Below are 25440 nucleotides of genomic sequence, written 5' to 3'. Positions count from 1 at the left end.
CTTGACAACACTCGACACCCGCTCGACACCCGCTCGACACCCTCGACACCCTCGACACCCTCGACACCCTCGACACCCCTCGACACCCCTCGACACTCCTCGACACGGACAAGCATGGTTTCAGCCTCGACAGGCCTCGACAGGCCTCGACGGGCCTCGACAGGCCTCGACAGGCCTCGACAGGCCTCGACACCTCTATCCCTCGACAGCAGAGCTCGACACCCTCGACACCGGGCCTCGACACCTCGACACCAGGGCTCAGCTGCCGCCGCTCTCGCGCAACAGCGAGGCACCGCCCTCTCCATCTCCGCTCGCCGCCCCGCCTGACACTCCGCACTCCCCGCCACGCGGGGACTGAGTCACGCGCCGAGGCGCCCCCGGGGTGCGGGGGGAAGAGAGGCGAGAGCCGAGAGCGGGGGCTCGAGCGGGTGCGGGTCTTGTGCATGGTAGCTCAGCTAAACGATCCAGCGCAGCCGCACGCTCAACAGCATACACCCACCGCCGGCCAACATGGTCAGTGGGCGGTGCCTGAGCGCGCAGCACATAATTTCACAATCACATGGACATGCCGCACGAGGACCATGCCCAACAGTCCATGAGCGTGGAAGCCCCACGACATACCACACACGCCGCGATGCAGAGCGCAACACATACCGCACGCATGTGCACCAGAGCACGACCGATCGCCGCGCGAGTCCAAAGCGAGTCATCTCGCGGGGTCACATGGGTCGCTCGACTTGAGATCCCGCGCATCAGCGTGCTCCGGTGCCTCGAGCCCCACGATCCTCGCCATCCGCGCAATCTTCTCGCGGTCTGTCAGCTCGGACGCCGGAAAGTAGCGCTCGTTGAGCTGGCGCAGCTCCGCCTGCGACTCGAGATGGAAGAGAAGCTCGCTTCCGAGCGCGGGGAGCGTCGCCTGGCTGGCGGGGAGCGTTGCCGCGTCTCGCGCTGCCGTGCCGCGAACAATGGAGAGAAGGTGCGACCGCGCAGCACGCCGCGCCTGCACGTCCGCGCCCGGCACGCGGCGGAGGATCTGCCGCAGCACGCGCCTGCCCTCGGCCTGCATCGAAGCGTAGCCGCGGGAGTCGGCAGGGCGAAGAAGAAATTTCCGACCCTTCGTTGTTAAGAGTACAAACCCAATTCAAGCCCCTCTCACAGCAGACTGGCACGTGTGGGCGGCAGCTGTCTGTTTACAGGCGCTGGCCGCCCGCGCGCGCGCCGGACCGGCTCCGGCACGTCCGGCGCTGGGCGGCGCGCGTCCACACTGCGCGTCGCGCAAAAGGCGAGCGCTCGCCGCCGCTACGGCGGCGGCGGCGGCCGACGGCCGACGGCCGACGGCCGACGGCAGACGGCAGACGGCATACGGCCTAGGGCTCGGCTGGGCGCGCACGCGCACGCGCGCGCGTCGCGCGCTGCCGACGGCGCTCGCCGGCGCTACGGCGCTCGCGGCGCGCTCGTGGCGTTCAGGGCGGCTCGCACACGCACACGCACGCACACACACACACACACACACACACACACACACACACACACACACACACACACACACACACACATGCACAGACACACAGCCCCTTCCCCTCCCCCCTCAAGGGCGAGGACACGCACAGGCCGCACCTCTAGTGAGGCCCGCATAGTATGTGGGAGACTCGTGCCGCCGCCCCTGCCACCCCTGTGTCAGTGTGCCTGTGGTAGGAGAGACTGCCAGCGACAAGCTGGAGGCAGGTCGCTAGACTGAGATGAGACCGCCAGTGGATGTGGGAGTCCACCGCGCACCGCGCTGCGAGCCTGTCGTGTCCCGTGTCAGGAGCAGGAGAGCCCCACCTGTCCCCCTGATCGTCCTTCCAAAATCCTGCTCGTGCAGGTCCTGGTGTGGGGACCCTGTCCTCGTCCCATCCCTCGTTTGGCGTGTCTGTTTTCTTTCTTTCTTTCTTTTACAAACCCAAAGGTCCTCTGCGAGCGGTCCTATTTTTTTTGGATTTGGCGCGCAGCCGGCGGTGGTGACGGGGGCGGCGGGCTTGGCGGCGGCGGGCTTGGCGGCGGCGGCCCCGGAGGGTGAGAGCCAGAGCAATACAGCGGCTCGCCGGGCGGCGCTGCAGACAAGAAGAGAGACCGTACGTAACGTGGCGAGCTTTCGAAACAATAATTCTGACGGTCCTCAGATTGGCCAACAACAAACCTAAAACCTCTCTTGAAACCTCAGAGGCGCTCCGACGCGTTCAGAGAGAGAGAGATTTTAGAAAACCAACAAGAAATCACACGACTCACACAGTGATTTGGGCTCGGCAGCTTGTCAGCCCTCAGCCGAAGCTGGGGCCGGTCCCGCGTTCATCGCGCCAAAAAAGGATTTTACAAGCCGGCTCCCTCTCTCTGAAAGAGAGAGAGAGAGATTTTTGAATCTTATCTCTCTCACGACACTGCGCTCTGTGGGCACTCCCATCCCTCCTTTGGTGTCTGTTTTCTTTCTTTCTGGGCACGGGACTGGAGATTCTCTCTTCTCGGGACTGGCGCGCACTGGCACTAACACAGAACACTATGGAGCCGCCTAAGCGACTCCCTCGAGGGCGGCAGGCTCTCCTTTCACCAGCCCCCACACAATACAAAGAATTCTTGCAACACAACCCTCTCAAAAGAAACAGCGTAGCCGCCCAGAGCCAGACCTGGTTAATAAAAATCTCTCTCTCTCTCCTCTCCTTAAAATCCCTGTGTGGTCAGGTGTATTCTTTTGTTGCTAGGCCGGACGTCATGCCGGGGTAGGTAGGGTAGGTCTGGGCCCTCCCGTCGGGTTTTTCCCGCTCTCTCACGCTGGAATTTTCACAGCAGAAAAAGAAATTTTCCGCGGAAATCACGATGTCAACCCTCCCCAAGTGGATGATCTGATGCTCTGTAGGGCCTGAGAGTGGCCTGCCATGTCACAGGAAGGACTGTGGTTGCAGGACCAGGAGAGTACCACCACCCATCACTTCAGTTGGTATAGTACCCCACCTCCACCCATCCGGTGATTTCTTTTTTAGTTTCCCATAAGTAGGGTAGGTAGGTAGGTAGGTACTCGAGTAGGTAGGGGCAGGGCAAGGGCCGTCCAGGTTTTTGTCGAATTTCAGCATGACGTCCGGCCAAGCAAAAAAAGAATACACCTGGTGTGGTGGCGGCGTGCCGTCCTCCCATCCCTCCCTTGCCTTATCTGTTTTCTTTCTTTCTTTCTCTAGGTGGTGAGAATTCTTCTTTGGGCCGCTGATGTCACTGCTAGTTGCCGCAGCGTCCCCGCCGTCTGGGCCGGCTCCACCGCCGCTCGACTACAGTTGCCTCGCGGAGCGGTGGGGCGAGGGCGGGTCCCGCTTCCGCGGCTCCGTCTCGACGACCGCCTCGGGCCTGCGGTGCCAGCCGTGGCACCGGCAGCATCCGCACAAGTGGCACACGGAGAAGCCAATCGGCCTGGGCCGCGACACGCCGTACGTCGCGGACTACTGCCGCAACGTCGAGCCGCCCACCACAGCGGCCGGCGCCGCGGTCGACCCCGGCCATGCGCCACAGGGTCCATGGTGCTTCACACTCGACGATGGCGTGAGGTTCGAGGTGTGCGACGTGTGCGGGGCGGCGGCGAGGCTGTGGAAGGAGGTCGAGGCGCCGCACGTGCACCCCTTCGTGCCCGAGTGGGCGGGCCCGCTCTGCTTCGCCTTCTCGCTCGTCGCCCTCGTCGTGGTCCTGCTGCTCGGCCTCGCGCGCCACTTTGAGGTCGACCTGCAGTCCTACTTCGACTTCTTCGGGGAGCGCGCGCGCGGCGCGGGATCGATGGCGCGCATGGCGCGCCCCCGCGCGCGGCCGGCGCCCGCGCCTGGAGCGGGGCCGGGAGCGGGCGGCCCTCCCCCGCCGGGCGGCTTGCCCGCCTCGATGAGCCTCGGCGCCTGCCACGGGGCTGCGGGCGTCGCGCCTCTGGTCGCGCCCGCCGCCCCGGGCGGGTCCCAGGAGGAGACCTTCAGCGCGCTCGCTGGACTCGCCAGCTTTCAGCAGCAGCGCCAGCAGCAGCAGCCGCCGCCGGCAGCGGCCAACCCGATGGCCGCGTCGTCGGCGGAGCAGCGCCGCGCCGCGGCGCAGGGGCTGCTCGCGAACGATGCGGCGTCGATGGAGGGGTCGGTGCTCAACGCGCCGCCCGTGCTCGGGCCCGACAGCACGGCGCCCGAGCCTCGGCTTCCGGCAGTGCCCCCTCCGTTCGACGACAACAACGTGTAGTAGCCTCGGTCCCCCGCCCCGGCGCTGCGGCGGCGCGCGCCCCCCGCCGCCCCCCGCCGATCACCACGTGCGCTTTTGCAAGAGAGCGGAACGGTGCCCCCTACCTCACTAGCGGGGTATGGGCCTGAAGAGCCGCACAGTAATGCCATTGGACTTTATTGCATATTGGAGCGCGAATCCGAATGCGCTGTTGTGTCGTCGAGAAAACAGTGATAGTTGCTGATTAGCTTAGGGCCCGCGGACTTAGTCGGACCTGCGTGTGCTCGACGGTGTCTAACTGTAGGGAACTCTGACCGCGCTTTTGTCTAGTGACGCCCGGGGTCGCGACCAGAAGCACACCGCGCCCACACCCCGACGAGGAGAGGCCAGAGCGTCAGAGCATCTACACCGGGCCCACACAGTCTCTCTGTCCATGTGAAGGCTTCGTCCCTCGTCGAGGCTGCTTCCTCTTCTTGGCGATGCCCTGCTTTGGCTGCCGCGTCTCGCGCCGCGCCGCCTTGGCGCGCACCTTCGACACGGCCTCCATGCGCAGGATCAAATCATCCTCGGCGCTCAGCGGCTCGGCGTGCTCGAGCGCGTCGAGCTGCGACATGAGGTCGGAAGGATCGGCAGCGGCGGCGGTGGAGGCGCCCGGCTCAACCATGTGGGCCGGGTTGCGCTCGACCGCCCATCGAATTCTTTTTTCAAACATTTGCGTTTTCCGGTGAGTAGAAGAGTCGAGAAGAGCGAGAATTCTTTCGCCGTAGACACTGCGAGGGCACCTCGTCTCGTCGTACAGCTGTCGCCCACTCCGCTGCTGCCTCATCGCGCCGTCGAGCTCTTCTACCTGCAGCACGGCCACCGCGCCAACGCCTTCTCGGTCGCCTTCGATCCAGACCTCGAGCGCTTCGTCTCCGGCCGAGGCGTCGTCGCCCACGCGACTTGCAGGTTCCTCAGGACGAGAATAGTTTTCTACGACCCTCTCTGCGCGGAGGAGGACCTCGCAGCGCTGATCGACGAGTTCCTGACCTCGGCCCGCGGCCACCACGTCGGCTTCTGGAAGGCCTCGCAACAGACCGTGGCGGTCGTTGCGGAGCGAGGGTTTCGGATCGTTGGGTACGGAGTCGACCACGAGGTGCCGGTGCCGGTCGCTCTGTCTGGCAGCGCGATGCGAGGGCTCCGGCGCCAGGTCGACAAGGCGCGCAAGGCTGGCGTGGCGGTCACGCCTCTCCCCGCCGCCGAAGCGACCTCTCCGATCTGGAGAGAGCTCGAGGATCTGGACGCACGGTGGCTCTCGTCGCGCGCCCTCGCGACGCGGCCCTTTTCCATCCGCCGCGTGACTCGCCGGTACGCGCGCCGACGGGTCGAGCCGCACACCACGTTGTGACTTGCGCTCGCACCGCTCGCACGCCGACGGCACCACCGCCCACCTCCCTGGCCGCTGCGAACAGGCGCGTCTGCGCTCGCCGCCGCGGCCGCGTAGTGGGCTGGGCGTGCCTCGACCACCGCTACTGCGAGGGCGTCCTCTGCGGCGTCGGGCTGAGCGGCGTACGGTGGGACCCGGAGGTGGGTGGCGTCGCCTCGCTGCTTGCCGTCGAGGGCGCCGCGCTCGTCGCCGCCGCACACCGCCGCCCCCTGACCCTCGCGCTCGGTGAGAGTTGCCTGCCGGAGCACAGGCCGCCCGGCGGACTCGCCGCCAACGCCCCCCGCGCCACGCAGGAGAGAGCCCGCTGGCCTTGCGGCGGCGGGAGGCGTGCGCGGGCGCCTCGGGGTGCGCGCCGGCAAGTGGCCTTCAGGCAAGAGGCGTGCAGTGGAGCGCCGCGCTCGAGGCGCTGTTCCGGCTGCTGCACGAGAGGGGCGGCTGGCTCTACAACACGGCGGGCATCTCGCGGTGGAAGCGAAAGTGGAGGGCGGCGACCACAGCCTCGTTCGTCGCCGTCGACGCGCGGCTGCCGTGGCGGCACGTCGCCGCGCTGCTCTTCCTCGCGGTCGCGGGCGGCGCGCCAGCTCTGCCGACGAGGGCACGGCATCGCTGCCCGCCACGCGAGGGGAGCTCTGCTGCGCGCAAGCGCTGACTCGCTTTGGCCAAATGTCGGTCGCTGGCGGATCGGCGCCGATAGATGGTATATCAGGCGGTGGGACTGGCGCGTCTTTTTTCCTGTGTGGTCGTGCCAGCGGTTTAACCCCGCTCTTGCAAAAGGCTAAAATGTAAAAAGGGGCATCTGTGGCATGTGAGCGAATCTCGATATATCTCCAGTCGTAGCGGTGGAACGTAAAACGGCTCGGTAAATATTTAGCCATATATGAGAGGGGATTACGCCACAGAGCACAGTGTGTCGTTTTTGGGTCGACAGTAAAAATCTCCCCCCCGCCCCACCGTAGCCCACCGCCACGTTTAAATCCGCCGGCTTTTTTCTCACTCAGCACCCCGAGCTCCCTCCGCGCTCCGCGGCCGCTTCTACGCCGGCGAAACACCATCAAGCTGTTGTACCCGGCCCCAGCATCGCCTTCCCACGAGGCTTAGAGCTCTAGACTGAGAGATATTGTGCATTCGACAACAACGTTGTTTGGTATTTAAATCTCTCTCTCCAATTCGCAAAAGTAAGAAAGAAAGAAAACAGACACGCGAGGGAAGGCATGGGCACTGACGGTCGGCCGCCAGAAAACACGCCTGCGTGGATCGCGTCACACCAATCCTCGCTACCCAACGCGGCCAAAGGATATCAAGAGAGAGATGGTCTTCAAAGATCTCTCTAAAGATATCCACCTGGAGAACCTCGAGAAAAAGAAAGAAAGAAAACAGGCAAGCAAGGGAGGGATGGGAGGACGGCACGCCGCCACCACACAGGGATTTTAAGGAGAGGAGTGTGGTGCTAGCCGTCGCCCACCCTAACCCTTGGTCGTCTGCCTCTTTCAAAAGTAAAGAAAACAGACAACCCAAACGAGGGATAGGGGAGGAGGACAGGGTCCACACCTGCACGAGCAGGATTTTGGAAGGACGATCTGCCTCTTTCAAAGAAAGAAAGAAAAAGACAACCCAAGGGAGGGATGGGAGGATCTGCCTCTTTCAAAGAAAGAAAGAAAGAAAACAGAGAACCCAAGGGAGGGATGGGAGGACGGCACGCCGCCACCACACAGGGATTTTAAGTAGTGCCTCTTTCAATGAAGGCAAATCAAGCGCACAAAATTCTTCTGCCATCAAGTGTGTACTTTTTTTGCTTCTGTGCGGACCTGATGATGAAATTCTGCAAAAACCTGGCCGGCCCCTGCCCTGCCCCTACCTACCTACCTACCTACCTACCTTACTTATGGTATGCGTTATGGGAAACTAAAAAAGAAATCACTGGATGGGTGAAGGTGGGGTACTATACCAACTAGATAGAGTGGTGCAACCACAGTCCTTCTTTCTTGTGACATGGCAGGCCACTCTCAAGCCCTACCAGCATCAGATCACCCATTTGGGGAGGGTAATAAATAAATAAATAGAGCAGTCATCTCCAGGGAGAGATGGGCGACGCACACGAACACAGAGGGACAGTGCGCACCCCGCCCCGCTCGCAGGGCGTGCATCACACAGCACACAGGTGGACTGTATGACTCCTCGGGTTTCTGGGACTCAGAGGTGTGCTAGTCGCTATTCTCCGACAATTCCGACATATCTGACGGGCAGTTCGGGCTCGAGCGGTCGCGGTCGCGGCCAGCGCGTGAGGCCTGGCTAGGGTTGCCGGGCGAGAGCTCGACCCACGCGCCGGAGCGCGCGTGGTGCTTGAGCAGCCGGGCGGTCGCCGCAGCCACCTCGAAGGGTAGCTCGTCGAGCCACTCGCCGAATGTGCCCTCGTCCTGCGCCGCAGCGAGGAATTGCTCACCTAAGCCGTACGCGCGGCAGGCCCGGTAGAGCGCCTCGTTCTGGATCTCCTCCGGCGCCTCGGAGTCGTAGCCGCAAACGGAGGAGCCGGCAGAAGAGGCCCGCTTCGCAGGCGGCGCGTCAGGCGATGAGGAGCGCGAACGCCGCGGCGGCACACCGTCGCCGCGCGCGGAGAGCGCGTTCCTGTCGACGCGGGGCGCAGCCTTGCGCCGGCCGCGCTTGGCCGGCCGGATTGTGAGGCTGCCGGCAGGCGGCTGTGCAGCCGCGGCTGCGTACGACTGAGCCGCAGGCGCGGCGGGTGGCGCGGCGGCGGGCGCGGCGGGGGGCGCGGCGGCGGGCGCGGCGGGTGGCGCGGCGGCGGGCGCCGCGGCGGCTGGCGCCGCGGCGGCGGGCGCGGCGGCGGGCGCGGCGGCGGGCGCGGCGGCGGGCGCGGCGGCGGGCGCGGCGGCGGCGCACGTGCCCGCTCGCTCGCGCTCCGCGCGCTCCAGCTCCCGTGTGTACTCGGACTTCAAGTTGATCTGCCCGTCGAGGCTGCCGTCGATGTGCATGGTGAACCGGACGGTGGCCGCGTCGATGTGCTGGGCGTGTCCCATCAGCGAGCTGATGAAGGACGCCTCGCGCATCGTCAGCGGCTCGCCGCCCTTCATGCACCGCTCAGCATCGCGGAGGCGGCTAGCACTGTCGCGCTTGAATGCCGGCATTCAAGCGATCTCTGTTGGGGAGGGTTGACATCGTGATTTCCGCGGAAAATTTCTTTTTCTGCTGTGAAAATTCCAGCTTGAAGAGAGGGAAAACCCCGACGGGAGGGCCCAGACCTACCCTACCTTCCCCGTCATCAGGTCCGCCCAAGCAAAAAAATACACGAAGTCGATCGATGCCACGCTTCTGCCCGCCTCCGCCGCCGCCGCCCGCCTCGCCCGCTCTGCCGGCTGCAGACTGGACTTTTGTGGCCGACGCTAGCGGCGGGTGGGCGACGCACTTTCGGTTCCAGCCCTCCTGGGGCGCCAACGCGTCGCTCTCGCGTGGCCACCTCGTGAACCGGCTCTCCGGAGGGTGCGTCAACCTGCGTTCGGCTGGCAGCGTGCGCGGTCACTCCAACGGCTCGCCGCAGAACGTCGGCGCACCGCCGAGCGACTCGACCGAGCTTGTGCCCTCGCCGGAGCTGGCGGCCTTCCACACGCTGCGGAGCCGCGCTGCCGCTTCCTCGGATGCCTCCTCGGGCGCGGGCGGCTGCGTCCCGCCGCCTGCGGCGAGCTTCCAGTTCGTGGCCCAGGGAACGTCCAAGGAGCCGCTGACCCTGCAGGCCGGCGCCGACGGCCTCCTCGCAGCCGCGCGAGGGTGCCCTCGCGACAGCTGCCGCTTCCAGCTCCTGCCGGCGGGCGAGGGCGGCGCCGGCTGGTTCCAGCTCCGCTCGCTCAGCACTGGCCGGCTCGTGCGGCTGGCGCACGCGGCGATGCCGACGGAGGCGTCGTGGGGCGGCGCCCGGCCGCCCTTCGCGCGGCCAAAGCAGCGCCCGCCGCGAGCGCGAGCACGGCGAGGCGAGGCGGCCTGCCCGATTGGGGCCGGGGCGGCGGACAGTCCGGCGGGGTGGAGGTACAACGCGACGCTGTGGGGGCCGGTGGTTGCCGCTGCGCTCGCCCCGTGGGCGGAGGGCGAACTCACGGCCTCCGTTCTCGACCTCGCCTTCTCGCCGCACATGTACCCCGCCGGCCGCCGGCACGCGCTGCCTGGGTTGCACGTGAGCGTCAGAGAGGGCAGGCTCTACTACCGCGCCAACTCGGACTACCGGCTCACGCTCGTGCTCGACATGCTGCGCACAGTGGCGAGGCTCGTCCGGCTCCCCGACGTCGAGTTCGTGGCGCACCTCTGGGACCACCCGAAGGCGACCTCGGGTCGGGGCTAGGGGTTGGGTTAGCACCTCTGGGGCCACCCGAAGGCGACCTCGGGTCGGGGCTAGGGGTTGGGTTAGCACCTCTGGGGCCACCCGAAGGCGACCTCGGGTCGGGGCTAGGGGTTGGGTTAGCACCTCTGGGGCCACCCAAAGGCGACCTCGGGTCGGGGCTAGGGGTTGGGTTAGCACCTCTGGGGCCACCCGAAGGCAACCTCGGGTCGGGGCTAGGGGTTGGGTTAGCACCTCTGGGGCCACCCGAAGGCGACCCCGCCCGACAGGACTGCCCGCTCCTCGCACGAGAGGCGACACACCCCCTCCCCCTTCCACAGGTGCCGCGGCAGCATCCCCTCCCCGTCCTCGCCCACTACGTCGACGTGGCCCACCGCGACATCGCCATGCCCGCGCCCTGGTCCTGGGACGACAAGGCGCACCGCTGGCCGCAGCCGTTCAGCAAGCTGCGCTCCGGCGGCTGCCCGAAGCCCTACGCGAGCCGCAAGCCGCTCCTCTACTTCCGCGGCGGCTGCAACGGGCCGACCCGCGGCTGGCGCGGGCCCATCTGGCAGTTTTACCCGCGCAAGCGCGCCAACATCCACACGGCCTCCCGCCCCGGCGCCGTCGACGCCGGCACGCACGACCACTGCGACGAGCCAGCTGATTGAGAATGAGCTGATTGACTGGTGATGAATTTGAAGGCACGTACGACCATTGCGACTCGCCGAAGCTGAACAAGCACGAGTGGGGGTGGGACGCGGAGATGGAGAAGGAGATGCGGGCGCGCGGGCCAAAGCGCAAGATCGAGCCCTTCGCCGCCAACTGCGGCTACCGCTACCTGCTCCACGTCGACGGCAACGTGGCCTCGAGCCGGCTCGCGTCGAGAGATCGATTGGTATATCTCGGTGCACACCTCGGTAGATCTCGGCGAGCCGGCGGAAGTAGGCTCGCGTCGGAGATGCACCTCGGTGCAACCATCTTCAAGCAGGACTCCTTCTCGAGCGAGCACTTTTACCCGCTGCTCCGGCCGTGGCGCCACTACGTCCCAGTCGACCGCAGCCTCGCCGACCTCGACGAAAAGTACAGGTGGGCTAACGCAAACGCGCGCGAGGCGGAGGAGATTGGCCGCCGCGCGCAGGCGTTCGCGCGGGAGCACCTGCACACCGGCTCGGTGGCGTGCTACTGGTGGCAGCTCCTCTCCGCCCTCGCGGACCTGCAGCCCTTTGCCCCGCGGACCGGCGCCGACCTGGGGTTCCGGCCGGCGTGAGTTAGTGTTAGACTCTTGCAGGTCGTCGTGTCCAAAACGCAAAAGGTATTTTAAAAGGAAGCGCGCTTGTGGTTTCCGTGTTTTTCGTTTTTGATGCCAGGGTTCGCGGGCCGTCCGGTCGACTTGCGACTGACACGCGGTGAGCCATATAACTCATATACGGACCTCTCTTGGTCTTGCACACAAAACCTTTTCCTGCTGGTGCCGTGTGCGGCACAGGCCAACAGGCAGCGAAGCGAAAATGGTGAGATGTAGCTAGTAGGGGGTATCAACGACTATCTATGTATGTAGAAAGGCTTTCCGTGAATGAAAGGACTAAGGAGAGCGCAAAGATTTCGAGAGAGAGAAAAGATTTCGTCACAGGGAGGGGGGAACGGGGAAAAATCGTCGAGGCATGTCGCATGCGGAATCGACCCCCGCCTATCCCAGTGCTCAGTAGAGGGTACCTACCTATTGCGAGGCCCTTTCGGGCCCCTTCCCCTCCTCTTCTCCCTCCCTCCACGTACCACGTCTCCCCTCCTCAACAGCCAGACGCCCTATCCGGCTAGGAGCCTGGCGAGGTACTCCCACGCCTCTCGGGGGTTTAGTCTGGCCGAGTCAACCCGAGATGCTGGGGCGAGCCTTGGCGAGCATTATAAAGTACCTCGCCAGCTTGGAGCCCGAACCCTGTACCCGGGTACGGGTAGGCGCGCGGGTGGTCCAGGCATTTGCCGCTCATCGGCTCGCTCGGCCACGCGCTATAATATCCCTCAACATGCCGGATTCGACTCTTGCGACGCTGACTGAGCTCCTCGCCGAGTGCCGGCTCGACCACCTGTGTGTCTCGGGCCAGACGCTGCGCTCGCTCCGGGCCACGGCTGCCGACGGCAGACCGGCACTCCTCGAAGCCCTGCGCGGCGCCGGAGTCGGAAAGGCGCCGCAGCGCTCGACGATTGCGAATGCGCTCAGCAAGGCCGAGCGCGCGGGCCGGCTACAGCCGTCTCCGGACGAGGAGCCCGGCGAGGCGCCCGATCCGGACGGGCCGCTCTCGGCCCACGGCATTCGCGATGGCGGCTGGGAGGACGGCCGCCTCGCCGAGTTATTGAGCGCCGCGCTGCCGGGCCTTCACACGTCGGCGCCGTCCATGCCGGGCGAGGAGAAGGGCGCGCAGGCGAGGTCCAAGTGCTTCGTGCCTCGGCCCGACGCGCGGGTCAGGCTGTTTTGCCTCTACGGCGTGGCGGATGTCGCAATGTCGCTCGAGCCGTGGATCCGGTCGGCGCCGGCGTGGCTCGAGGTGCGGCTATGCGACCTGCCTGGCCACGGATTCCGGAGCGACGAGCCGCTCCCTTCCTGCGCCCTCCCAGTCGAGACTGGCCTCGACGAGGAGGACCTCGCGGGCGAGCGAGAAGGCCTCGTCGGCAGGCTGGCGGACGAGATCCTCGCCGCGGCGGGCGAGGCGCCGTTTGCGCTGTACGGCTTCAGCTTCGGCGCCCTGCTCCTGTACGGGGTAGCGGTCGAGGCGGCGAGGAGAGGCGCGACCAACCTGCTCTGCCTCTGCGTTGCCGGGCGCGGCGCGGCGCACGCGGCCACGCTCAGCCGCGCCACGGCCGACATGATTGTGCGCTCCGACGCCGAGGGCATGCTCCGCTTCCAGGGGCCGGCGGCGGCAGCCATCCCGAAGCCGATGCGCGAGCGGTCCTCCACCCTCTTCCGCTGCGGCGTGCTCCTCGGCGCCGCGCCGGCGGGGGGCGGCTCCCTCTCCTCGCCGCTGCCCGACCCTCCGGGAGAGGCTGCGGATGCGCTTGGGCAGGCGGACGCGGCGGTCGGATTCCACGCGGACACGCCGCACGCAGCTGGTGCTCCGCTCGTGGCGTGCCCGCTCGTGTCGGTGGGCTCCGACGCCGACACCGTCTGGCCCGACGCGATGGTGAGGCGGTGGAAGGAGGTGGCGGCGCTGCCGTCCGCCGAGGAGAGGGTTGGCGGGCGGAGGCGGCACGTGCACCTCACCGTCGCGGGCGAGCAGCACATGAAGCTGATGAGCCACAAGCAGACGATGGACATCGTGTTCAGGGAGGTGGGCGTCGCTGCCCGCGCCATGCTGCCGACCACACGGCATCAATAGACTAGTGGGCGTGGCGGCAGCCGCCGCCGCGGCTGGAAGCAGGACAAAAGAGATCAGCGGCGCTGGGGTCCGCGGGCGCGGGGGCGGGTCTCGGCGCGCGGAGCGGCGGAGGCGGAGGCGCGGTGGCCGGTGCGGGGGCGAGCGTCGCACCCGCAGGCTGCCGCAGCCCCCGTGGGTGCTCCGCGCTCTCGCGTCGCTCTGGCCTCTCTGGCCTCTGCGGACTGCGCGGACCTGTGCGGCGTGTTCTCCGTGTATCGCGGGTCGGCCGACCGATGGCCGTGCGCCCCGCGCCGCATACATTCATGCGTATTTTTTGCATCACACAGATCGTACAATTAAATTACCGGAGTTTGACGAACACTTATGCTTTCTCACGTACGCTGCACGCGCGCGGCCGCCCGTCCTCGGCGGGGGGGGGCGGGGGGCTCTCAAAAGGTGGCTCTCTCAACCCGGCTGGGAGATGACAGATGTGCGCGGTGGCGGTTGGGCGTGGGGCGACCAGGGGGGGGGGGGGGGGGGGGGCTGGCCGAGCCACGCTCCGGCGGCACACGCATGAGACAACAAGAGTACGGGCCCGAGAGGGGCACTAGGCGTCGAGGCGCGACATGGCCTTTTGGCGGCCGAGCGCGGGCATGGGCAGCGGCTGTGTGGGCGAGAGGCCGAGCGAGCGGTAGACGGGCAGGCACTCGTCCATCGCGTCGTCGTCATAGTCGAGCAGGTCCTGCACCCCTGGCCCCGTCACGATGGCCGACCTCCAGACCGGGCCCTCCGCGTCCGCGCCGACGAGCTCGTGCGCATTGTAGCTGCCCTGGTTCGCCTCGAGCAGCCAGGGCTGCTTGGCGGGCCCGCCGAGCTGCATCGGCTGCGCGCCGACCATCCACGGGTGCTTGAGCACCTCCGGCAGCGTGCACCGCTTCGCCGGGTCGATGGCCAGCAGCGAGTCGAGCAGCGCCACCACCTCGCCACTCAAGTGTGCCGTCGAGCGCTTGTACCAGCCGTACACGAGGGCGGTGGTCGACTTGCCGCGCCGCTGGCCCTCGGCCATCTTGGTGTAGCGCCAGTCCTTGCTCGTCGCCTCGTCGAGCGGGAAGAAGCCCGACAGCATCGCGAAGAGCGATACGCCCAGGCTCCACACGTCGGCCGCGAAGCCGTCGTACCCGCGCCCGCTCAGCACCTCGGGCGCGGCGTACGACTTTGAGCCGCACATGTCGGTGAGGGGGGCGGAGCGGTCGAAGGCGCCGTCGGCGCCGCGCTGGTACTGGTGCGACAGCCCGAAGTCGATCACCTTGACCGTCCCCTCCCGCGTGAGGAGGACGTTCTCGAGCTTGAGGTCGCGGTGAGCGATGCCGCGCTCGTGGCAGTGCTGCACGCCGGCGAGCAGGCCGCGCATGAAGCCGCGCGCGACCTCCTCGGGCATCGCGTTGGCGCCGCGGTCGATCACCTGGTCGAAGAGCTCGCCGCCGCTCGCGCACTCCATAAAGATGAAGTAGAGGTGCTGCTGCCCGGTCGACGCCCTGCCGGTGCCGTGGCCGAGCACCTTGATGACGTTGGGGTGGTCGAGCTGCTCCAGCATGTGGCACTCGCGCCGGATCGCCTCGAGCCGCATCCGGCGCGTGTCGATGATCTTGACCGCCAGCGGCTGCTTTGTCGCGACGGCGTGCGCAGCAAAGGTCGCGCCGTAGCCGCCCTCGCCAAACTTCTTGGTCTGGTCCACGGCAAAGGCCTGGAAGAGCCGGTCCGAGGCGGTGGCCTCAGGCGGAGGCGACATCAGCGTGGTGAAGCCCTCTCGGAGGCCCTCGAGCATGGAAGCGGCGCCCGCCCTTTCTTCGGGCAAGCTCCTTACTGCCGCGTCCGGCAGGCGACACAGGTTTTGACCCACGAGCCAACCTGACCGACCCCCCCCCCCCCCCATCGGTCTGCGCTCCGACCGACCGGACCCCCCCTCCGGTCTGCGGTCTTCCGCGGCCGTCGACCGGCCCCCCCCTGCGGTCGGTCGGTCTGCGCTGGGCGCTCAAACCACGAAGCAAGTCGGCCTGTTCACTACAAGATGACGCTCGTAAGTCTTTCCAGACACCCCACCCACCCCACGCCGTGGTTTCTTAGCTTCGTTCGGCCGGCACCCCAGGTGAGACGGGATCTATCTAGGATTTCACGACGAGAGCCGCCCCTCGCCGTCGATGAAGAGGCTGTGCTGACGGCCTGCCGCTGCCCTCGCCGGCGGGTTGGACTCGCGCAGCAGCGCCGACAGCATGCTCTATCTACTAACTACTATCATGCGTCGCACCCGCAGTGGCCGAGCCGACCGCCGCTCGACCTGGCGCCGAGTGAGTGGCTCCCACCTCCCAGATCGAGCGCGGCAGGCTCGGTCGCACCTTCGGCAGCCGTTCACAGCTCGCAATCGCCCTCCACGAACTTTCTTTTTCTCGTCAGCTGAACGGCGCCGCGGAAGAGAAAGACTCGACCCCGCTCTGGCGGTGACGGGAATGGACGACGAGAGTGCCGGCTGCGTCTCGCTCCTCGACCTGCCGCACGACGCGCTCTCGCGCATCGTTTCGCACTGCGCGGCGGCCGACCTCGTCGCGGGCGTCGCGCCCGCGTGCACGCTCCTCCGCTCCGTCGCGTGCGACCAGAGCCTCTGGGAGGACCTCTTCCGCGCGCGGTACGCGCCGCTGCTGGCGCGCCTCTTTGGTGGCGAGCCCCCTCGCGCCGCGGCGGCCGAAGCCGGCTGGCGCGCCTTTTACTACGCCTTTCGAAGGTCGTGGCCGGCGCTGGCTGCGGAGCGGGGCCACGTCGTGCTGCAGCTGGGCGATCAGTACTACGACGTGACCACGTACCTCGACGACCACCCCGGCGGGCCCGAGTACCTGTCCGACGCCGCCGGCACCGATGCCACGGGCGCGTTTGACGCCGTCGGCCACTCGGTGCGGGCGAGGGAACTGCTGCGCCAGTTTGCGCTCCCGGAGGAGCTCTTCTCGGCGGCCGACGGGGAGCCGCCGCCGCCGCCGCCGCCGCCGCTCGATGCCGGCAGCTGGTCTTCGGCCGCGAGCCTCGTGTCGGACGCGCTGCACGGCCGGGAGGGGCGGCAGCGCCTCCGCGAGACGGCGGGCTCGCTCCTCGCCGCCGTCTGGGCCGACCTGACGGAGGGGCGGCCCGACCGGCGCCGCGTGAGCCCCGCCGTGTGGCAGCTCGCGGTCGCGCGCATGCGGGGGGGGCGAAGCGTGCGTGGCGCGGCGCCTACTGGGACTGATGTCAACTGATGGGTGATGCTGATGGTGAGTTGGTGACCGGGGGGCGGGGGGGTGGGTTGTTGGGGCAGAAGGCGAGAAAAAGAAAACGCCGCTGCGGCGCAGCTCTCGTCGGTGACGGTAGCCCGAGGTTGTGAGTGGGCCCGAGACCCGAGAGCGATACGCCATGTGCATGTCCGCCTTGCGTTGTTTCATAACATTAAAAATCACTCACCGGGTTTGCAGCGCGGCTCAGAACTGCGCACGCACTACTGTGCAAACTGAGCAAACGAGGGCCATTCAAACAGACGCAAGTAACATTCACTTATCCGATTGCCCAGCTTTCATCACTGATGTCCCTCGCTAAGATCGTCTCCATCTGCTCAGGATTCGCCATAGCTATTTCTTCACTGATCGTGCTGCAACCTCCGTTCTTCATGAGGCACAACGGCGCATCAGCGACACGGTCTGGTCCTGTTAGTATCATCCACTTGTACTCACGCGCATGCAAAGGTGGAGGCTTTCGCGGAATCAGCGTTTTCAGTACTGAGCCGTCTGGCTGCTTCTTCGTTGACTTCGTGGTTAATCGACCCGTCGTGAAAATGAAGTGGGTATATGTCCAGCTGGCGGAGGCGGCGCCACCTGGCACGATCATTTTATTGGCGTGGTGCTGCATGAGCGCCTTTGGCAGCCCTGTCCACTTGGGGCTGAGCGCATTGCCTTTGGGACCAACATGCTCGCGCTTGAAGCTTGGAAAGTACACGTCGAGCTCGGGTTCGTCGGGCCGGTTCGTCTCCGTGATCACAAAGCGCACCCCAAACGGCGCCATCTCGAGATCCCTATTGTCAAAGGCCCTGCTCATGTACGCTGCCGCCCTGCGCTGCATCTCGTCGCGATCCTCCTTGACGAGCACCCTCTGCTGCTGCTGCGTCACGTGCGCCTCGCCCAGCAAGCCATGCAGATTCGCGTACAAGCCGTACAGGCAGCGCGCACGGCGGTTGATGTCCTCCCACGTGTACGCACCGTTGGCCATCATGTCAAAGTGCACGGCCTTGAACATGACGGGCCAGCAGACGTAACACGCTTTGCCCGGGGATCTCTTGGTCGGCCCGCTCTGCGAACGCCACACCGAGCCCTCGTCGCACCGGCGCATGTCGGCGATCGACTCTGCGATGCGCGTCGTCGCCGTCATCTCGGCGAAGCGCGCATTGACCCGCTGACACGCCGCGCTCTGCTCGGTGGTGCCCAGGTCCTCCTCGGCGATGTGCTCCGGATCGGCGAGCTTGCGGATGGTCCGTCTACCAAAGGCGACGGTGCGCCCACCGTTGACGCCGATGCACGTGTCGAAGTCGCGCTGGAAGCAGGGATCGAGGCCGTCTGGGCAGTTGACCGATCGGTGGTACTCTTCGGCGACCATGTCGAGCCACTTGACCCATTCGTCGTAGTGCTTCACCAACCGGGTGCCAGGAAGAGCAGTTGCCTTGAGCCTGTTGACAAAGGCCTTTTGGTCGGGCGCGTCCTCCATGATGCGCGTATCGTTGCCGCCGCTCAAATACTCTTCGGGGCACCGCCATTTGCGCAGGTCCTGCAGCAGCGGCGGCAGGGAGCTGTCTGGCGCGGGTGCTCTTTCTGCAGCCGCGGCCGCGTCCGTGTATGCCTTGGAGCACATCCTTTTACATGCCGGCGGATTTTCTTCGTCGGCCGACGACGACGAGGCGGGTCGTTTTGGCGCCAAGCGCCGCCCCGCTCCGTCTTCCATGAGGCAGCAGCTCACGAGCTCTTCCTGGATGCCCGGAGGCGCGGGCACACTGTGCTTCCCCGCGAGGAGCATGGTCGCTCCACCGAAGGCGCCGAGGAGGAGTACCGTCGTGGCAACATCTCGGAGAATGATGCAGAGGACGCCTCGCGTCGTCGACGCCGTCCTTGTGCGGGACGGCGCCGCGCTGCTGGGAAGGGCCTCGTACTCTTGCATTGGTGTTCCGTCAACGCGCTTTTTTTCTGTCCGTAGGCTTGCGCTCTCCGCCCCTTTTATTTTCCGTTGCTGTGCGAAACCCGAATCCCCAAACGTCCTCCGAACGTCCCCCCTCGCCGCACAACCTCGAAACGCCCGAGGAGACTTTCGTACCAACACCCCGACAACATACACGCATATGAACGCACTCATGGTCATGCGAGGAGAGGAGATTTTTAGCAATACCAAACAACTCTAACTACACTCACTTGTTGTTTGTCATGCGTGTCTGGGCTAGCGAGGGGCGTCTCGCCGTCCGTGGGTTGCATCCACCGACACGAGTATCTGTCGGGCGCGACTACTCACGGAACGCTGCGGAGTTGACGCTCGGCTCCGTCGCTGACCAGCCCGGCTGGCGGTCTCGGCGGGCGGCGGCGGCGGCGGCGCGCTTCTTCGAGATGTTGCTCTTGAAGCCCATACGTCCAGCCCCGCCGAGGGACGCGCGTTGAAAGAGTAACTGAGGCCAATTCTTTCTTTTTGCAGTCCCGTGCCCAGCGTTGTGCAGGAGAAGTTCTTCCTCCTTCTTTTCCTGTTTCTCCCTTTTCTGCCCGCCGTTCAATTCTCGCCTCTATGAGCGTGGCCGAGCTCGAGCGTTCGCCCGCCGAGGTGTGGTGACAGAGAGAGTGGCACCGCGGGCAGATAAACGTCTTCTTCCCCGGAGAGACCAGATTTACAAAGTGCACGGTCCTTTGCCGCGTGGGCGGCCGTGGGAGGGTGTGCGTTGTGCCCGAGTTTGAGGATGCCCTCGCAGGAGAGCTCAAGGACGCGGGCATGCAGCATGAGTTCACGCAAGCCGCCGCCTTCAAAATACGGCAGAGGCGCGTGCTACTAACGGATGCCGTGCCGGATGACATTGCCGCGCGCGTCTGCCAGGCTGCATGGACATCGCGGGCTGCATCCCCGTAGCCGACGGGCTGCATTTTCCGCTGAGACCTACTCTCAGGCGGAGCGGGGGCGCATCGTCGGGAATGCTCGACGTAGATCTCTTGTCAACCGTATACCAGGGCTTTCTGCTAACCCGCTAGGTGCCCCAGCCAGCCCGCCGCCGCCGTTTTGCATAGCTGAACGTGCGGAGCCTGCGACCGCCGGCGAGCAGTGGTTCAGCCTCTGAACAAATTCGTGCAGCCGGTGCAGCCTGCTGTGGACTTTGGATGGTTCTCGTCGCCCCCAGACACACTCTGAGCTACGCACATCTCTGCCACACACACGGCCATCACTAACGAGAAATCGGCGGATAGACTGCAGTAGACTGCAGTAGACTGCAGTAGACTGCAGTAGACTGCAGTAGACTGCAGTAGACTGCAGTAGACTGCTGTAGACTGCTGTAGACTTCTGTGGATTGCGGAATACCCCTAAAGACTGCTGAATACCTCTATATATCTGATTGCCAGATATACTCCCATCTACCCCAATTTTGCGCACTGGTTGGGTAGTAGTCTAAGTTCTGAGCCTCGCGGCTTAACGGGTCTAAGTGTGGCTAGCCACGCTGGAGTGCTTACGCGGTCTAAGATCAGCGGGAGCCTCTTACACCGGCTAAGTCGGCCATGGCACGCGATATACGGCGCTCGCGCCCAAATTTTCTTCGCCTGCGCGGCGGGCGATCGATCCTCCTCATGCTCAGCAATCGCCGCCTCAGCATCCTCCTCTTCCGATTCTCGTTGCTGCTTCTTGAGCGCACTTCGGCGACATCTAGCCAAATAGTTCTCACAAATAGCCTCAAGCTCAAACAAACGCATGTCAGAGAAGCCTGTGTATGCTGGTCCTCTTTGAACGATCCGCGCGTGAGGTAGCATAGGGCCTTGTTGGCAGCAGCCAGCTTGTTGCGCTGCTTCGTTGCGATGAGCTGATTGGGATCGCAGAAGTGCATGCCAAGCACCGCCACGATCTTGAAGCAGAACACATCGCAACCGCATCGTCCGCACTGCCATCGGCATGCCGCGCCCGCCGCTTCGCCGCAGCCGCCTTAAGGCACGCATAGCGGCAGCACATGGTACGGTGCGCGTACTTGAGCAGGCGTTGCGCGCCGCAAGTAGCGCACTGGCCCTGGGAGACGGCGATATGGCGTCGTGCGCGGCATACGCTGGTCGGGACCGCGTCCAGGTATTTTTCGGGTAAACCTGGACTTTTGCAGGTATACCCGGGTTTTACCCGAGTTGGCCTTGTGTCGTCTAAGTTCATGGCCCCCGGCCTTCCAGCGTCTAAGTCTGAGCCCGGCTCCGTGCGGGGGCTAAGTTGAGCGCTCGCTCGCTGCAGAGGCTAAGTGTAGAGCGACCCTCTAGCCCTACTACCCAACCATTTTTTGCGCGGTTTACGCCTGCGGCGGCAACACCATGAGATTGGAATAGACTGCAGTAGACTGCAGTAGATCGCGAACGACTGCAGCTCCCCGTTCTATCGCGATCTACTGGGATCTACCGCGGTCTTGCGCGATCTACTACAGTCTAGTGTGTGTGTGTGTGTGTGTGTGTGTGTACCGGTAGTAGATCGCGCAAGACCGCGGTAGATCCCAGCTTTTCACACCAAAGGTAAATGCAAGGGAGCTCTGACTCTAAGAAAGAAAAGATAATTCGCCGACTGCAGTCCAAGTGCTCCAAGTGCTCCGCCGCCGCCCGGTATGCCTTCGTGCTCCATCTCCCCAAGCGGCGTCGTCGCGTGCCAGGCGCCATTCTCGCGCTTCGACATTGCGGATGCAGTGGTTGCGTTTGGCTTCCTCCTCGGCGAGGGAATCACGTTGCACCTCGAGCAAGCCGTTGGCGACCAGTCGCTCGCCGCCCACATCCTTCAAGGCTTTGCAGCAGGGGCGATCGCCGCCTGCAGCTGGCAGACGCGACAGCGCCTTCGGCGGTTCCTCGACGACGCCAGCACATACGATGATCAGGCGGTTGACATCGACGTCATGGAGCGAGGGGAGGGCACAGGCATTCCCGCTGATGAGCACGCGCCCGCGCCACTCGCAGAGCTGGAGCCCGTCGCCCGGATCCCCTCACCCGCTCGAGTGACCGACGACCCCTTCGACTACGTTCCGCTGATGGCCAAGCCGATTGCCGAGCCTCCGCTCTCAACGCCAATGGCACAGCCGGACTGCCAGCGCTCGCTGATCACGCTTTGAGTACTTTCCCGATTTTGCATGCGGCCGACGAGCGCGGACGCGCCGCGCCAGCAGTTTGAGGAGGTGGCGGCCTTCAAGGCGACGCGGACGCCCAGAGAGGGGTGGTTGAGGGGTTTTAGGTTTGTTGTTGGCCAATCAAGACACAGAGCTCACACAGAGAATACTGACGGGCGGCGGCCAGTCAAGAAGCTGTGGGTAGGCGCTAGGGATGGAGAGGCAGGGGCTTTACTTTGCTCGCGGCGCGGAAAGCAAGGCTTAGCCCGACTCAAACGCGGCTCAGGTTCAGAGCCTTGAGTACGTCCGCCGGTGGAGGGATCGCGAACTCAATCTTCTCGCCCCGGCTGTTGAGTAGACTTGCTAGAAGCTCTTGGCCAGCTCGGCAGAGAAGTCCGCGAGGGGCCCGGCTGACGCCACCTCCGGCACTTCTCAAGCCCCTGCCGCCTCCTCTACCGTCGACCCCTCCCCCGCCACCGCCACCGCCGCACCCGTCCGTCGAGTCGGCGCACAGGACGCGCCCCGCAAAAGGCGGCGGCCCGTGTTGCGCGACGACAGACCTTGGTCCGCCTCGAACGAAGTGGCCCATGCTCACGGTCCCTCCTCCCCAGCCCCGGCGCCGCCCAGCCGTTCCACATTGGGCTCTCCCCCCTTCTCGCCAACCCACTAAATTCCAGCAGAGTTCTCTGCGCCTCGAAGTACTCGAGTGCGGAAAACGGCGGACCGAAGTCAGAGATCAGCAATCAACTATGCCCGCCCCCCGCCACCCCCCCCCCCCCCTCCCAATCGACTATTGCAATACTCGAGCTTGATTCCGCATGGTCGGGACTACTACACTCACTCCTAACAAATACCGTCTCGTTTGTTGTTCACAGCTAGCGAGACGGCCTCTGCGGCAAAGTCAAACCACCCCACCTCACCTCACCTACCTAACAAACAATCTCTCATCTCTCCCTACCTACCACCACCACCGCAGCAAACCTTCGGCTCGCCGCTCAGAGGCTCGCCGGGCCCGTGCGCAGGCGTCCCACAGGCGCTCACAACAAGACAAACAAAACATGAGAGAACCCGAACACCCACCAAACCTCCACTGTGGTCGCCAGGGTGTGGTAGCCAGAGCAGCTGAGCCAGAGCCCAGCCCCGCTTGCTCGAGCCGTCATGGACAAGGCCAAGATGCTCGAGCTCTTCGGCTCCGACTCGGAGGGTTCGGACGACGAGCCGGCGCCTCCCAGCGGCGGCGGCGGCGGGGACGACGCGGGGGAGGGCGTCGACGAGGCCGACCTGTTTGGGAGCGACGGCGATGACGACGAGGACGGAGGGCAGGCGGCGTCGGCGCCGCAGGTGCCGTCGGCGCCGCCGCTGCACTACGAGCTGCCCGCGCTGCGCCGCCCGCCCGCCGGGAGCGAGCTGCTTATGGTGCGTGCCGCTGCCGCCCGCGCTCCGCCGCCGCTGCGGGGCACACGCTGAGGGCGGTGTTGGCCGCAGGTGCGGATGCCAAACATCCTCAAGGTCCAGCCGCGTCCGTTCGAGTCGGACAATCCGGAGTGCCTCGAGAAGGAGCTCGGCGATCCGTTCCAAGTGGACGGCGACGGAGATCCGCGCTACGAGGTGAGGGAGAGGGGAGAGAGCGGGAGAGAGGGGCGGTGGGGGGGCGAGAGGTGACCCGCGATGCCCGCTGCAGGTGCGCGGGGAGAACGTCATCCGGTGGCGCACCAATCCCGACACGGGAGGGCGCCAGTCCAACGCCAAGATGGTTCGCTGGTCGGACGGCTCGACGACACTCCACGTCGGCAACGAGGCGAGGGGAGGGAGGGAGGGAGGGAGGGAGGGAGGGAGGGAGAGAGGAAGAGAGGGAGGGAGGGAGGGAGGGAGGCAGGGAGGGAGGGAGGGAGGGAGGGAGGGAGGGAGGGGCCGCGACCACCCGCCACACGAGGCGTCAACCCGCCACCTCCCCACCAGGTCCTCTCCGCGCCGAAGCAGCGGCTGCCCGGCGGTGCGCGCCTCGCCTCTTCCCCCACCCACACCCACACGCCCACACCCAAACGCCACATGGACATGGACACGGGAGGGCGCGAGTCCGCACGAGGGGCTGCTCAAGTAGCGGCTGCTGAAGTAGCGGCTGCTCAAGTAGGCGGGACGCACCTCTACACGCGGCACAAGGGCTCGAACCTCGAGTGCCACGGCACGATGGAGCAGCGCATGCTCTTCCAGCCCGTGTCGATCGACTCGAGCACGCACCGCGCGCTCACCAAGCACATTGCCAAGAGCTGGGAGGGCAAGAGCAGCAAGGGCGGTCGCTCGATCATCATGACGGCGACGACGGAGGCGCCGGAGCTGGAGAAGCAGAAGAGGGAGAAGCAGTGGGAGGAGAAGCGCCGCCTGGACCTGCGGCAGTCCTCTCACCGCCGCTCGGTCGGCGAGTACTCCTCCTCCGGCCCGACCCTCTCGGCGAGCTTTCTCGAGGCGGACGAGGAGGAGGAGGGCAACCTGGGCGCGATCAAGCGCCGCTTCAAGAACCAGCGCTCAAAGGCGCGCGGCGGAGGCTCGAGCGGCGGCGGCGGCGGCGGCAGACGCAAGCGGCCGCGGCTCTACCGCGACGACGACGAGGCGGAGGCGGACGAGAGCGACGACGACGACGAGGAGCGCGCCTGGGACGCCGAGGAGAGGCGGGCGGCGGCGACCGGCGAGATGGACGACTTCATCGCCGCCGACGACGAGGCAGCGACCGCCCTCTCCAGCGTGCCCCCCGCCCACCCCCCTTCCGGCAGTGCTGATCTGAGCTCGCCCCGCGTTGGCTGCAGGAGGATGGGGGCGAGTCGGAGGAGGACTCGGATGAGTTTGGCGCCATGGACGACGACTGATGTGTGCGATGTGCCGCTCCGGTTTCGCCGGGCTGTCGTTCTTATCCGTCATTAATCTACATAAAGCTAAAAGGATAAAAGCACTGACAACGTGTGCACTGTCCTCTACAGATATGGAAATGGATCTTCTCGGACGTGGGTCGGAAGATATGTGACTTGGCTAGTGCCATTTCACTCTGACACGCTAATCTTGAAAACGTCTCCAACGGAGCTCCGTGTTGCTTCCAGCGCCCTCCCCCGCGCTCCCTGCGGCCATGGCCGATGCTCCTAGGAAGAGAGGTCATTGGTCATCTGGCTACCGCGAGAGCGACCCAACTCGTCGACATCGCCCGATGATGGTGCCGCAAAGTCAGCCTCCGGAGGCTATCGTGGGTCGAGCCGGCAGTAGCCGTGACATGTGGTTCCACCACCCCTCGTAGGCTTTGCCTCTGACCGCCACCGTTCCCAGGCTGCCTAATGGGATGGAAAGGAAGGCTCGGCGAGCGTATAGAAGCGTGCTCGACCTCGTCGTGGCAACCTGTACGGCAGCGCTGGCAGGCGCGATGAGCGTCGTGCCACCTTGACCCGAGACGGGTCGCAGGCGTCGTACCGAGCGCGTCGAGACCGTGTCCTGATGTGATCTGCACGGGTGAGTCACGTCGGCGTCAAAGGAGCGACGTGTGACCTGTCAGAGCTTGATCTCCGATCTCAGCGGCGTCGAGTCGTCTCCGGCGGCGACAATTTTTGTCCCTCCCCAGGACGCGCAGAGGCAGCTGAGATCGGAGATCAAGCTCTGACAGGTCACACGTCGCTCCTTTGACGCCGACGTGACTCACCCGTGCAAGATCACATCAGGACACGGTCTCGACGCGCTCGGTACGACGCCTGCGACCAGTCTCGGGTCAGGTGGCACGACGCTAATAGCGGCTGATCGAATTCCT

General features: G+C 65.5%; 9 protein-coding genes across 9 annotated transcripts in view; 6 read left to right on the top strand and 3 right to left on the bottom strand.

The window, feature by feature from the left end:
- Nucleotides 1–514: 514 nt before the first annotated feature.
- Nucleotides 515–1066, bottom strand: EMIHUDRAFT_242139 (hypothetical protein; the record flags this gene model as incomplete). Its single annotated transcript, XM_005772703.1, has 2 exons — nucleotides 515–528; nucleotides 724–1066. The coding sequence occupies 2 exons, from the start codon at nucleotides 1064–1066 to the stop codon at nucleotides 515–517; spliced, it is 357 nt and encodes a 118-aa protein (XP_005772760.1).
- A 2168-nt stretch (nucleotides 1067–3234) lies between these two features.
- Nucleotides 3235–6421, top strand: EMIHUDRAFT_469965 (hypothetical protein; the record flags this gene model as incomplete). Its single annotated transcript, XM_005772702.1, has 5 exons — nucleotides 3235–4221; nucleotides 4760–4870; nucleotides 5006–5553; nucleotides 5658–5857; nucleotides 5926–6421. The coding sequence occupies 5 exons, from the start codon at nucleotides 3235–3237 to the stop codon at nucleotides 6279–6281; spliced, it is 2202 nt and encodes a 733-aa protein (XP_005772759.1). The 3' UTR covers nucleotides 6282–6421.
- Nucleotides 6422–8945: 2524 nt separating this feature from the next.
- Nucleotides 8946–9974, top strand: EMIHUDRAFT_242135 (hypothetical protein; the record flags this gene model as incomplete). The annotated part of the gene is made up of 1 exon (XM_005772701.1): nucleotides 8946–9974. The coding sequence occupies one exon, from the start codon at nucleotides 8946–8948 to the stop codon at nucleotides 9972–9974; it is 1029 nt and encodes a 342-aa protein (XP_005772758.1).
- A 383-nt stretch (nucleotides 9975–10357) lies between these two features.
- On the top strand, nucleotides 10358–11220 carry EMIHUDRAFT_242134 (hypothetical protein; the record flags this gene model as incomplete). Its single annotated transcript, XM_005772700.1, has 3 exons — nucleotides 10358–10576; nucleotides 10684–10832; nucleotides 10899–11220. 3 exons carry the CDS (start codon nucleotides 10358–10360, stop codon nucleotides 11218–11220), a joined length of 690 nt encoding a protein of 229 aa, XP_005772757.1.
- Nucleotides 11221–11974: 754 nt separating this feature from the next.
- On the top strand, nucleotides 11975–13321 carry EMIHUDRAFT_242133 (hypothetical protein; the record flags this gene model as incomplete). The annotated part of the gene is made up of 2 exons (XM_005772699.1): nucleotides 11975–12919; nucleotides 12989–13321. 2 exons carry the CDS (start codon nucleotides 11975–11977, stop codon nucleotides 13319–13321), a joined length of 1278 nt encoding a protein of 425 aa, XP_005772756.1.
- A 515-nt stretch (nucleotides 13322–13836) lies between these two features.
- EMIHUDRAFT_369142 (hypothetical protein) lies at nucleotides 13837–14908 on the bottom strand. The gene has a single exon (XM_005772698.1). It carries the CDS (start codon nucleotides 14892–14894, stop codon nucleotides 13908–13910), a length of 987 nt encoding a protein of 328 aa, XP_005772755.1. The 5' UTR covers nucleotides 14895–14908; the 3' UTR covers nucleotides 13837–13907.
- Nucleotides 14909–15804: 896 nt separating this feature from the next.
- On the top strand, nucleotides 15805–16578 carry EMIHUDRAFT_117619 (hypothetical protein; the record flags this gene model as incomplete). Its single annotated transcript, XM_005772697.1, has 1 exon — nucleotides 15805–16578. The coding sequence occupies one exon, from the start codon at nucleotides 15805–15807 to the stop codon at nucleotides 16576–16578; it is 774 nt and encodes a 257-aa protein (XP_005772754.1).
- A 6195-nt stretch (nucleotides 16579–22773) lies between these two features.
- EMIHUDRAFT_458574 (hypothetical protein) lies at nucleotides 22774–24603 on the top strand. The gene is made up of 6 exons (XM_005772696.1): nucleotides 22774–23075; nucleotides 23145–23267; nucleotides 23341–23457; nucleotides 23619–23652; nucleotides 23791–24071; nucleotides 24461–24603. Exons 1-6 carry the CDS (start codon nucleotides 22818–22820, stop codon nucleotides 24518–24520), a joined length of 873 nt encoding a protein of 290 aa, XP_005772753.1. The 5' UTR covers nucleotides 22774–22817; the 3' UTR covers nucleotides 24521–24603.
- Nucleotides 24604–25345: 742 nt separating this feature from the next.
- The window catches only part of EMIHUDRAFT_242126 (hypothetical protein), a gene marked incomplete at both ends in the record, with an annotated part of 1288 nt that continues 1193 nt past the window's right edge, over nucleotides 25346–25440 (bottom strand). The window contains one exon of the mRNA XM_005772695.1: nucleotides 25346–25384. Within this exon, the coding sequence (XP_005772752.1) occupies nucleotides 25346–25384 (39 nt within the window). The remainder of the gene's footprint in view (nucleotides 25385–25440) is intronic.

This window comes from Emiliania huxleyi (genome assembly GCF_000372725.1).
Source record: "Emiliania huxleyi CCMP1516 unplaced genomic scaffold EMIHUscaffold_352, whole genome shotgun sequence".
In the NCBI taxonomy this organism is placed as follows: Eukaryota; Haptophyta; order Isochrysidales; family Noelaerhabdaceae; genus Emiliania; species Emiliania huxleyi.
Note: the sequence above shows the minus strand (reverse complement) of the source record. Positions and strands in the feature narration are given on the sequence as shown.